Here is a 13,736-nt window from a genome sequence, read left to right as displayed (position 1 = left end):
CTTGCCATGGCTTGCACACAGGATTTTTCATTTAATGTTATAAGGTAGGTTTTGGCATCGTCTAAGGATACACAAGTGGACCCTAAGCTCAGGGAGTTTACAGACAGATCATCTAGGATTATATATCTAGGAAGGGAAATCCAGGTCTTTCCCACTGATCCTCAACTTACATGACATGAGGCCTGCACATTTTCAGATAAGAGTGAGCACCAACTAAGGAACTTTGCTTATTTGTTCCTTATAGGGCTCAGTAGAGAGCTTCACACAGGCAGATATCAAGGAACATAAAATTATCTGACCTTCCAGCCAGGGCTGGGTCCAGGAACCCAGGCACACCTGGCTGTCACCCAGGGCTCTGGCTAAGGGTACATACGAAGAAACAGAGCAGGAGCAAGTCAGGAAGTCGTACACCAAGGTGGGCACTGCCCCCCTCCGCTCAGGCCCCTACAGGTCACATTCCAGGCAGCCATTACTGTACAAGTCTGTCCTTGCCACTTCCACTCATTACAACCTCCCAGCCTCTCCCCATCACTTGGGGAGCTAAGCCCTTCAGCAGATATAGAAAAAGCCATTCTTATTCTATGGATAATAAAGATTCTGTTTTGTAATCCGAATTAATTAAACTGGCAAACCGAAATCGTAGGTTAATGTTCTATTTCCCATTTTAAGGACCAGTATACATTTGCTGCTGAAAATGGCAGCTGACTTGATACTGACATTTTCTATTTTGCATATTTATTTTGGTATAAAACTATGTTCTCCTTATCAGAAAATGTTTGGCCCAATTTTTCTCGTTTGCTTATTGATCTTTTACTACTATATCTCAATACACGTTAATTTATGAAAGTTTGTGGTTACATTAGCTGTTTCAGTATCCATTCCTCTGATAGGACACATTGGAGAGTGAATGGCTGGTTTATAACTTCAGTGACTTTATGCATTTAGGGAAGGGTTAAACACCCAGCCATTGCTCTGATGATGTTGTTTTCACAATATTTTGTTTTTAAAGTTCAAATTCATCTCCTCCTGACAAAGTTCCTTATACTTCCCCTCAGTCAGTTACCAGGAAGATCCTCTCAAGACACAATGACTGATTGAGGATATCTTTGCTTCCCTAGGAAAATTGATTGGAAGCAGACACTCTGGAAGCCCCAGAGGTGTTAATACATCCTTTTCTGGTGTCTTTCTTGCAGGATATTTTGCTGTAGCAGTGGTGAAATCATCTTCTGACCTCACCTGGGACAATCTGAAAGGCAAGAAGTCCTGCCATACGGCGGTTGGCAGAACTGCTGGCTGGAACATCCCCATGGGCCTGCTCTACAGTAAGATCAACCATTGCAGATTTGGTGAGTGAATATTGGGAAGGAGGGCTGGTGAGGGCTGTGCCAGAAAGCAGGGTCCTACCTTAGGGAAGAGGAGTGTGGCATAAGATGCCGTGGGCTCTGGTTCTAGAGAAGTAGAATTTGGTCAAAGAACAGTAGAATTTGCTGTCCTCAAGGACATTGCAACCAGGGCTGGGAGGGCTGGAACTGGGTTGCTGAGTTGGGATGGTTCATTTCAGTTGCACATAATGGCATGAGTGAATATACATTTATCTCCCATGGGAAAGACCAGAGGTGAGCAGTGCATGGCTGGTATGGTCATGAGAAACCCAGGCTCCTTCACACTTTCTGCTCCTCCATTCTGAGCATGAGACTTCCATCTTCAAGGTCACCCCATGGTTGCCATCGCATCCATGATCCAGGCAGCCCCAATCAACAAGGGGTTACAGCAAATGGAAGTTTATGCCACCTTTTTAAAGGAGCTCTCTAGGAAGTCTAACCAGTTATTTCAGCAAACTTCTCATTGCCCAGAACTGAGGTACATAACCATACCTCGCTGTAAAAAAGAAATGTAATATTTCATTTGGGAATGTCCCTACGCCAGATAAAACCAGATTTTTGTTACAAAGTACAAGGAGAAACAGATATTGGGTAGACAGGTAGCAATCCCTGCCACAAGGTTTTGTAGGGTGTGTGAGTGTGGGTGATCCTGGGTCTCTTTATGGTGTTGGCAATCTCACCAAGTCCCTGCCCAGCTCCTAGGACCCTTCTAAGCAGTAGAAATCACCTTATTTTCTATGTCCTCTGAATATCACCAAGTATGAGCTCATTTCTACCCCGCTTAAACTTTTAAGTGTAAGTTCTCCCACAGACAGATGTTTTCCAGTGGTTCTGATTTACATTAGCTTCCTAAGTACTTTGTCCCTGCCACCTCCAAATTTGGGTAACTCTTTAAAAAAACAAAGGCCTCTAAATTGGTTATTAACCCAGAAAACCCTGTGGGGTCGGGGAAGTGGTGATGAGAGTATGTCTCTGTACCAGGGTGCTTTGTGACGCCACTTAGACATGAAGCAAAGCGCAGCCGGGGTGACATTCAGAAAACTCAGGATCCCCACTGACAAAGGCACTACCTCTGCTCTCCTGAACCTCCTAGCACTTTTATGGCCACAGGAGAGCAGCTGAGCTGCAAAGAAAGTTCCCCATCCCTTTCCTGAGGTTGGAGATGTAGCAAACACTCTTCTAATGAATGGCAGGGAATGGGAACATCTGAAAACAGGTGGCACATGCTCAGGAAGCAAGACCTTCCATCTTCATCCTTTTTCTGTTCCCTTTCATGACATTTTTCATTTCTTCTTTCTTTAGCGTAGTGATGACATCACTACTGTGCTCGAATAAATCCCCTCTGCCCTAAATTGTAATGGTCATTAACTCCTTTTCCCAATCTCAACAGGTTCCCCTTTAAAGCATATAGCCTGGCAAGTCCTGGGTTGCTGGTGGCTGGTCACAGAATTAATGAATATGTTCTACTTATTCTGGGCCATGCAGCCCTGTTATGTCTTAGATAAAAGCTGCTTGCATTGACTCAGGCTGACTTCCTCTTGTCCTTCTGCGCAGATGAATTTTTCAGTGAAGGTTGTGCCCCTGGGTCTGAGAAGAACTCCAGTCTCTGTAAGCTGTGTATGGGCACAAGCCCAAACCTGTGTGAACCCAACAACAAAGAGGGATACTACGGCTACACAGGGGCTTTCAGGTGAGTCTTTTAACCCTGACACAAACAGAATAATATACAAGCCTTGGCCAGATTTCTTTTAGGAATGAAGGTAAGATTCTTAGGTTCCTATTCTGTTAGTGCTGTATGTATTAAGAGAGTAGATTTCACAACCAGTAGATTTCACAACCACATGGGGTGGGGAGGCCAGATTCCCCCAGGATGCTGACATGGCTGTCAAAGACAGCAGAGACTTGTGTTTGGTACAGTTTAGTGGTTTTCAACTGGTAATGATTTGACCCCCAAGGGACATTTGGCAATGTTTGCAGAATTTTTTTTTTTATTGTGACAATGTTGGGGTGGGGGAGGAAGTGCTACTAGCATCTAACACATAGAAGCCACTAAACGTCCAACAATGCACAGGATAGCACGGTACAACAAAGAATTATCCAGCCCCAAGTGTCACTAGTGCCTTGGCAATGATACCCCACTGTAGCTGAATAAACACTGAGGAGAGTTTTTCCATGCTCCTCTGGATAATCTAGAACAATACTCATCTGGAAATACAGAATAGTACGTGATTCCTAGATTTCTAACTACAGTTGTACTTTATGGAGTGCCTATCATTCATTTTCATAGAGACGCCTGTGTACCTTGCTATTTTTTTTTCTTTTTTTTTTTTTGGAGACAGGTTCTCTCTCTGTTGCCCAGGCTGGAGTGTAGTAGTAGCACACTCATGGTTCACTGCAGCCTCAACCTGCTGAGCTCAAGCGATCCTCCCACCTCAGTCTCCCTAGTAGCTGGGATTATAGGCATGCACCACCACACCCAGCTAATTTTTTTTTTTTTTTTTTTTTTTTTTTTTTTTTTTTTTGTAGAGACAGGGTTTTGCCATGTTGCCTAGGCTTGTCTTAAACTCATGAGCTCAAGCAATCCTCCCGTCTTGGCCTCCCAAAGTGCTGGCACTCACAGGCGTGGGCCACGTCTGGCCCTGCCTTATTACTTTTAAACTACCCATTCCGCTTTAGGCCTTCTGTTATCTGGTGGTTCATGAATCCATAAACTGCACAATGATGATGGTATTATAACTGAGCTTCCCAGTAGTGATGTAAAAAACAAAGGTCATTCCTATTTTCCAGTTAGAGCCACTTTGTAAGTTACATTAAGTACAATTCACATTCCCCAAGTTTCTAATTTCACAAAGTAGAGTGTGTTGTTTTCACAAAGATTGAAGAGTTTGGGGGACTTAAAATAGAGTTCCCCTTTGCATTTTGATACCTTGTCTTTTTCTGGTGGTAACATATGTTTGAGAATTATAGGTCATGAGAAAGGCCCAAATAACATGTATGTATAAACATGCTTAAAATAGACGCGTATAAAGGCTTCTTTTTCTAAACATGTCTTATAAAACTTAGCTATGAAGTAAAACATACCAGACTGATAAAAAGGCTCCAAACTCCATAGAAAATAAAATTAAATCAATAAGTGGCACAATAGGTACCCTGTCTTCTCAGCTAGCTACCCCCAAAACTCTTGAACTGATGCAGGAAGAGGCAGGTTCTTTTCCTCAAAGCAAGGGGATTAAAGTACATGGAGAGCAGGGTTGGGTCCATTGTCCAAAGGTCCAACCCACCCAGCTCATCGAGGAGGGCCTTGTGTAGACTTTGAAGTACACACTAGTTCATCATCTGTGTGGTATGCCTTTTCAAAGGACTGGAAGACAGTCAAAATTAAAATTAGAACTCTACTAACCAGAGTTTATTTTGTTATTATTTCTTTTCTGAAACTTCTTGGGGATTTGTAGCTCAGAGCTGTGTTAACAGCCCCCAATACCACACCCAGAGATATATGGTCTGGGAGTTAGTAGAGTCAGGTGCCTTTATGCCAGGTTTTGCCATATTTTCTGCATCTTTCAAAAACAAAAACAAAAAACCCCACAACATAGCAAATGCTCCATAAATGTTAAAATTCTTTTTCAAAGGAATGAAGGACAGCACAAATTACAATTTGTGATGGAGTTTCAGTCTCTCAAAAATGTTGCCTAGACATTTGCCTTGTACAAGAACCTGAAGGAACTGAGTTTTTCATTCATATGCTGGGGGAGGCATCACCTCACTGAAAATCAATTCCCTACTATCCCTGTTGATGTCAGGGAAATGATGTCATCTCTCAGAGAAACTGTACAAAAAATTAAGATTTAGTATGTGGAACTGAGATTGTATAAGTACAATCAATTCAAAGTGTTTTGTTTTTGTTCTCTTTATTCCTTACATTGCTTACTGTTAGAATGGAAGTTATAATTGCTGTTTTCAGATGGCTGTCCTGAATCTATAAGGTAGCCCCTTGAATGACAGATGAGTCACTCTGACCGCCTCCTTTTTCTCTCCCACTCTCTGGACCTCTGCAGGTGTCTGGTTGAGAAGGGAGATGTGGCCTTTGTGAAAGACCAGACTGTCCTACAGAACACTGAGGGTACGTGCACCTGCTCCTCTGTCTCCCTGGATCACTAGATCCTAGTCACTGGTATTCACTTGTATTCAGGGATGCCTTTGTGGAAGTACTATGTACACTGCCAGACTTCAAAGCTCTGATTCTCAATCTGTCTGCTTGGTGAAGAGTGACATGTTCACCTGGGTGCACAGAATGATCAGGATCATGGGGCCCCCAATGGCCCTAAATCCTCCCCAACACTCACTCCCACAGCTGCAAGCCTTGTGCTCCTTTCCCCTAAATACTTCAGTGCCCATTTCCTAAGAAGAAGACAATCTCTTGCATACCCACAGTATGATTACCAAGATCAGGATATTTTACATTATGTGGATATAATACTCGTCACATCTACAGTTCACATTTAAATGTTGTCAGTTATCCCAGTAATGCCTTTTATAGCTATTTTCTGTATTTCTGGGTGTGTCCATTGAGAAGGCCTAGAGGCAATGGCACACCAGCAGGAGTAAGCACCAAGATACTGGCTTGTAAGTACGCTTATTTGCTAAAAGGAACCAGAACTCCTTGGAAAAATAGCTGACTTCAGGGCTGGGGCAGGAAAAATACATGCTGAGCCTAGAACAACACACTGAAGTGCTCAAACAGTGATGGGACACTCAAAGCATACAAGAGCCAATTGGCAGGATCTCCTGTTGCTAAGTCCGAGAATTTTGAGCATTAAAATAAATAATGATAGCAGTAAGGGATAATAGCTCATTGAAAGAAATAAGAATGCATGAGACAATACTGATTAAACAAATGAAGAAGGGAAAACTAGTGAATGTGGAAGGAATGACAGAGTTAGAAAACTATCACTTGGCAATCAATATATTGATAACTGATTCAAGCAAGAATCATCAACAGGTGTTAACTTGTGGGTGAAAGTTGGACAGCCATGACATTAAAAACAAACAAAACAAAGCAAAACAAATATTGGCCAGAATAAGCGCTCCACACCTGACCCCTCAGTATCACTAAGTGCTAGCAGAGCCCACTGGAATTCAGGTTGTGAATACTTCCCTGCCTTCTTTCATGTTCATTCCCCCAACTCCTCACCTTTCCTGGGCAACTCATTCAGAATGAACCAGCTTGGCACCAGTCCCTCCAGGAAGCCTTCCCAGGTAGCATACCCCATCCTACAAGAAGACACCTCTGTTCATGTTGCCATTATTATTGAATTCACCACACTCTGCAATACACTTTGGCTACAGAAACTCTTCGAGCTCTTTTTCTTCCTCTTATATTCCCAGCACCTAGTGTAGCACATAGTACACAGTAGTTGCTAAGAATTTGTTTGAAGAAATATTGGGTTGACTATTTCCTTTCTTCCCTCATATTGTTGCTTTTTCCTTTAAGGGAGTGTTACCCTAAGCTTGGCTCTTTGCCACCCTTGATTTCTTTTGGTACACTTCTGAGTAGAGCTCCCTTCTCTAAGCTTTGACTCTCTACTCTTTGCAATGACTCAAACATTCTTATCTCCTGAATAGAATTAAGATAGGAGGCCTGGCCTCCAATCTCAATTCCATTCCAGTCTATTTCCTAAGGTGTCACTTTTATGTACAGTACATTGGCATTGCAATTGTACTTTTTTACGCATGTATATGGATGTCCTCATATATTGTAGTTGTATATATACAGTTCATATACAACTCAACTGTCCTCATCTTTCTGTCAATGTTCCCTCTTCTTCTCCCAGCCTCTATCCCTATAGAGAATCCTGCTATACTCCCTGCCCATCAGGCCTAGATTAAGTCTGTCAGTCAGTATCTTATTTCTTCAAAGTGTGTCTTTTTTTAAACTAAATTTTATTGTGTGCATTTAAGGTAGACAACATGATTTTTAAGAGTCAGAGTAATTCTGATGTATTGTAAGCTTGGGAACTACTGGTCTAATACCCCTGATTTACTATCACATTCCTGATAAATATTAGTAAATATAGGTCACATCATGTCTTATTCATCATACTTATATTTTGCACCTTCTTACCTTCTTCTGTTATTAATTTATTGCTTTTTCAGCTTATATTTTAGATTGAGGGTACATATGCAGGTTTGTTACATGGTGTACTGCATGATGCTGAGGTTTGCGGTATGACTGAACCTGTCACCCAGGTAGTGAGCATAGCACCCAATAGGTAGTTTTTCAACTCTTGCCCCCTCTCTCCCTCCTCCAAAGTCTGTCTTAAGTGCTATGGTATATACAAGAAGGAAGACACAAAAACACATGGGCTTTTTTTTTTTTTTTTTGATGGAGTCTCACTTTATCACCAGGCTGGAGTACAGTGGTGCGATCTCAGCTCACTGCAACTTCCGCCTCCCAGATTCATGTGATTCTCCTGCCTCAGCCTCCCAAATAGCTGGGACTACAGGCGTGCACCACCATGACCAGCTAATTTTTGTACTTTTAGTAGAGATGGGGTTTCACCTTGTTGGCCAGGATGGTCTCAATCTCTTGACCTCATGATCCGCCCACATCGGCCTCTCAAAGTGGTGGGATTACAGGCGTGAGCCACTGCGCCCAGCCCACATGGGCTCTTTTATCTCAATTTGTGTGTGTGTGTGTGTGTGTGTGTGTGCATATTATAGGTGCGTGTAGGAAAAAGAATGTTAGAAATGTATCAATTTTGAAGGCGTAGACTATGAAATTACAAATGCTTCAAAATTTCTTCCCAGTACTTACGTGGCATTTTACAAATTTCCATCAATAAACGTGTATTATTTTTATGGAAAAAGCACATGTTTAACATGCCCTTCTAGATGCCCTCCTAGCCAGATTGAATCACCTCCCATCTGATTTTTCTTAATTTTCTACCTTCAGGTTCTGGCTCATTCATTAACGTCAATTTCCATTCATAAGTCTTCACAAACCCACTTTTCCTCTTGCCTGAGTGCCTCACATACTCTACTGCCTGAGATGGTTCCAGAGGCAGATCTCCTCTCTCCATTAGAAACACCAGGTACACACTTGCCCCCAGTCTAGCCTGCACTCTCCTTTCCTCCCACAGAGAGGCATTCCTTTCTCCTCCTCTCATCCACACATGCTATAAGAGACAACTGAAATCTTGCCTCCTCCAGCCAGCTTCTTAATTCATTTAACACAGCATCTAGAGTGTTTCACAAAATATAAAATATTATTATCCCTGCCTGAATTTTTGGTTTTGGTATGTGTGTTATTTTCCCCTCCAAAAAGATTGTGCTTTGGAGAGGGCTGAGAACATACTATCATAGATAAATAAAATAACATAAAATAAAATAAAAATGCATATACCCTTTGAACTAACTATTCCACTTCTACGTAAGCACAATTATATGCCAGTAACACTCATTTTAACACTACTGTAGTGGCAAAAAATTGTAAACACCTCAAATGCCTATTAAAAGAGGAATGGTTTAAAGATACTATTATAGCCACACTATGAAATATAATACAGTAGTTAAGAAGAATGAGCTTGATTTATATGTACTGACAAGAAGAATCTATAAGGTATGTAAATAGTTGAAAAAAAGCTACAGAGTTTTACATTTGTCAAGATATAACACTAAACAAAATTAGAAATATGTGACATCCATATACACATGTAAAACAATACATATAATGAGTTGCGGATGGAAACTCACAAATGTGATATTAAGGACTAGCACTATAAAACTGAGTGAGACTTGGAGAGTATAGGAAAGGAGACTTTTCGTTAATATAGAGTGATATTCAAAAATTTATGAGTGTGATCTCACGTATTAGTTATTCGGTTAAAGAAAGAAAATTAAATGAAAAATTCACTTTTAAAAAGGTTGCAATCCTGAATTATGGGAGAGAAATAAAAATTAGCAAAACATATTTGCGAAGTGCCTCAGGAGGAAGGAGCTGAAACCCTAAGAATGGGTGAGATTTTTTTTTCAGAGACAACACAGTAAAGAAGAGGCAAAGGGGCTGAGATGGGATACAGACCTGTATCACACAGGCGTGTGCACATTCTCATTTAGAACTAGAACAAGGGAGTCAGATTTAAAATTCTGGTGCAGATTCCAAAGGTGTCCTCTGCGGAAAAGTTCTTTTGTTTGGAGATGCCATGTGTTACAGCACATAAATTGATCAACCTGGCTTAGGGCGTCACATTCTTCCTCTGCTGGAGCAAGAGGTACAGATGGAATTGGAATTGAGTGGAACTGAAGATCTTTTTGAACAGCATCTGCAGAATGTAGTTCATTCTCACCTGGCTGGGTAGGGAAGGTTGGAAAGGGATGGTCAATAACCATTGCTGGTCACTGTGATTCTGGTATCCCCTTGTAGACCACATGGGTGTCTCTTCCTGTCCACATAACTGTAACCCCAGTGTGGGCACTTCTGGCCAGAAGGCCCAGGTTCTGTACACACCACTGAGTCAGTCCCATCTCCCCAGTGGGGCACCTTGACCAAAGCCGTCAGCTGAACCATCTTCTTTCTCTCCCTAGGAAACAACCCTGATGCATGGGCTAAGAATCTGAAAGAAAAAGACTATGAGTTGCTGTGCCTTGATGGTTCCAGGAAATCTGTGAAGCAGTCTGCAAACTGCCACCTGGCCAGAGCCCCGAATCATGCTGTGGTTGCACGGAAAGATAAGGCAGATTGTGTCCAAACGCTGTTACTTGACCAGCAGGTATGGACCAGCCAGGGCCTCCCACCTTTTCTTCCTAGATGGCTATAGGCTATCTGGGGGGAGTTTACAACAAAGTGCAGCCATGACTCCAGCACTTTCTTTTTGAAAACTAGAATTTCATGCATTGTGCATTTCATGCCATGCATTGTGGATAAGAGTATCAGGGTTCAAATCTCAGCTCCACAGCTTCCTAGCTGTGCCATCTTGGGTATATTACATAACCTCTCTATGCCTCAGCTTCTTCATATATAAAATTGTAATAATAATACTTTTACCTACTTCTTAGTTAACATGAGTATTAAGTGAAGACATGCACCCAAACGGCATAGGAAAATGCCATTTCCTATAGGACGTGCTCAAAACATGTTACTGTGTAATTATGGAACTAGACCTCTCAGGCCCAGCTCTGCTTCTAGCTCCTGGTCACTGGTGATTAGTCCCTATCTGATCCATGTGCCCTTGGGACCAGGAATCTGCCTTTCTGCTCCCCCAGCCTTGTTCAGCGGTACTCTCATTTCCCTACTCCCGTCCTTCCCGAAAATGAAGAAGACAGCTCCTATTTCCCAGCGTTTATTGATACGAGTCATGAAGAATAGATTTCTGTTCCTCTTGCCTAGGCAGATTGAGCACTGTTCTCAACAGTCTGAAAAACACAGGACCCCTGCCCTCAGAGAGCCTGTCCTCTGGGGGAACAGCCACTCAGGGCCAGCCTTGTTGAAGAGAGGGGCTGCCTGAGTATTCTAATCCTAAAGGCCCCTCCACACACAAACATCACCTTCCTTTTGGGCATAGCTGCCTGCTGTTGATTCACTGTTACGTTTTTTTTTTTTTTTTTTTTAAATAAGATAGTGTATATTTAGAAGTCCTTTTAAGGTACATGACAATAATGAGCATTTAACATACATTTCCTAGATGCTATATGGAAGGTTAAACATTTTGCAGTCATCATTTCACTTACAACTTTTGGAGATCTGGAGAAGTTGAGTGGCTTGCCCAAGAAAGGATTCAAAATGCAGTCAAACATGAACTTTTAACAACTACCTCTGCCAGTCCTCTGGGAGGGTTCACATTTAACATCTTCTTTGACAATAACGTCTGAAGGGACATGTTACTGTCCTTTCATTTCCTACAAGCAGCCCCCAGTGCACGGCAATGAAGTGGGGAAGAGAGGTCAGATTAGGCAAGCATGGGTGGTGGGTGGGAGGGACTTCTCAGAGGAAGGTGGGACCAGGGACCCTATAGATGATTTTGGGGGCATCATGAAAGCATGGGGCATGGGTCCCTAAGTGGGTAAATGGCAGATAAGGGAGGTGGAAAATTCCCAAGGCGTACTCTGTAGCTTCCATTTTTCCCCAGGGCTGGTTCAGAGCTTTCAGACTCTTCTCATCCATGTGTTCCCAGCTGCTAAAGACCACAGGTACTCACGGACTTTCTGTTCACTTGACAGCGCATGTTTGGAAGTAGTGTAACTGACTGCTCGAGCAACTTTTGTTTGTTCGAGTCCAAAACCAAGGACCTTCTGTTCAGAGATGACACACTATGTTTGGCCAAACTTCATGACAGAAACACATATGAAAAATACTTAGGAGAAGAATATGTCAAGGCTGTCACTAACCTGAGAAAATGCTCCACCTCACGTAAGTAGGAGAACAGCATGGGGAAGTGGCAACCAAACACGGTGGTGAGTGCTGGGGTGGTGGGTACAGGAGAGGCAGACTGTGGCCCTCGGGATAGGACAACATGGACAAAATGAAATAGTGAGTGAACAATCTAAGCCCGGCATGTATGACAGGCTAGGCTGTATGGGCAGATAGTAAGGAGACACAGGCTCAGAGCTCTAAGGTAGTGAACTTACTGGGCATAGAGAATTCCATCTTATTTCAATGAAAAGGACCAGGTTTATGTGTACATGTCATTGCTCTGCAGTAAACTTTCGATCAGAGTTGCCTTGTCCGGTATGGTAGCCACCAGCAAGATGTGACTATTTAAATTTAAGTTAATTAAAATTAAACTAAATAAAAGATGTATTTCTTCAATCCCACCCAGCCACATTTCAAGTGCTCAACAGCCACATGTGGCTCCATATTGGTCAGCAAAGACAATGTCTGCATCATCACAGAAAGCTCTTTCAGACAGTGCTGCTCTAGAGAGCTTCAACGATGATAGGTTCTGGTAACCATAAAGTTGCCATGCATACTACTCACTTGGAACACCAGTTTCTGAGAACTGAAATAGAATAAAACACACCTTTGCCGTATAACTATGTTGGGTGTAACTGAGTCACCTGAAAGAGTTTGGAAGTTGGGAAATAACACATTGGTGGTATAGCACAGTTAGTCTTTCCACAGGAGTATGCAGATAAAGGAGTCTTGATCCTTATTAAAATGCTGATTCTCAGAGCCTTGAGATACTGATTTAGAAAGTCTGTGCTAGGTCAGGCATCCATATTTTAAAAGTTGCCCCCATGTAATTCTGATGGAAGCAGCAATGTGCTTGTCTACGTTTGCTATTGTGAGAATCAAGTTGATATTTACCTAACCTATATCCTCCACAAAAGGAGACAGTCTGACTCTGCTGTTGTTTCCTCCATCCTTAGCCCACAGCACAGAAACTGGCACATTGCAGGTGCTTTTTGCTATGTCAGTTCCTCACCTGCTTAAAGAGGTCAGGGAGGACAGTCTTCCTGGGCGACTCCTGGCCTCACAAACTCAGATGTGTGAGCCTCACCCATAGGAAACAAGGTGGGGAACCCTGTAGGGCAGGAAAATCATGTTACAGCTTTGGCGTGGGGCACTCCCCAGGATAGGCACAGGAGCTGTGCAGGCAAGTAGAAAAGAGCACTGGGAGAACGGCCCAATTCACAGAAGAGAAGGCAGCAAGTCTGCGCCCTTTGTACTATGCTGAAATTGTTCCTTCACTCGACAGTTCAGAAATAAATATAGGAAGATTTTGAAAATCCTGCCTCTCTGCTCTGCTCCACAGCACTCCTGGAAGCCTGCACTTTCCATAGAGCTTAAAATCTGAGAGGTGGGGCTGCCACCAAGGTGGAGATGGGAGCGCAGATGATCCATGAGTTTGCCCTGGTTTCAGTGGCCCGAGTGGTTTGTGCTAACCACGTCTGTCTTCACAGCTCTGTGTTGCCATGTGTGCTGAACAAAAAATAAAAATTATTATTGATTTTATGTTTCAAAAACTCCATTCTTTCCTAAATATTTTCAACAGAAGGATTTCTTTATGCGTTCTGCCTAAATATCTATGCAACTGAACCCTTCCTTCTCAGCTCAAGATTCATCTGGTCTTTCCTTATGGCTTTGTGTGTGCCATGGACACACCTCCTGGGTACAGTTCAAGGGGAAATCTTTTCTAATAGGGTCTGCGTGATCATTAAAATATAATCAAATGTATATTGGTGTGTGTGTGCACGCGCGCGTGCATATGCGTGTGTGTCTTGCCAGGGAAGGGGCAGGAAGGAGGATGCAGAGTGAGTTACAGAGATCAAGTGCTCAAGTGAGTACAGAAAGACTACAGAAGACTTACCTTTATTTTGGTATTTTAAAAGAATTCCACCAGGCATAGCTGAGGTCCT

At 42.6% G+C, this 13,736-nt stretch overlaps 1 protein-coding gene across 1 annotated transcript in view; it reads left to right on the top strand.

The window, feature by feature from the left end:
- The window catches only part of LOC103241654 (serotransferrin), a 73,506-nt gene that overhangs the window by 19,051 nt on the left and 40,719 nt on the right, over positions 1 to 13,736 (top strand). The window contains 5 exon segments of the mRNA XM_073023601.1: positions 1,194 to 1,346; positions 2,937 to 3,072; positions 5,438 to 5,502; positions 9,966 to 10,150; positions 11,598 to 11,787. Coding sequence (XP_072879702.1) covers positions 1,194 to 1,346; positions 2,937 to 3,072; positions 5,438 to 5,502; positions 9,966 to 10,150; positions 11,598 to 11,787 — 729 coding nt within the window.

The sequence above is a fragment of the Chlorocebus sabaeus genome, chromosome 15 (assembly GCF_047675955.1).
Source record: "Chlorocebus sabaeus isolate Y175 chromosome 15, mChlSab1.0.hap1, whole genome shotgun sequence".
In the NCBI taxonomy this organism is placed as follows: Eukaryota; Metazoa; Chordata; class Mammalia; order Primates; family Cercopithecidae; genus Chlorocebus; species Chlorocebus sabaeus.
Note: the sequence above shows the minus strand (reverse complement) of the source record. Positions and strands in the feature narration are given on the sequence as shown.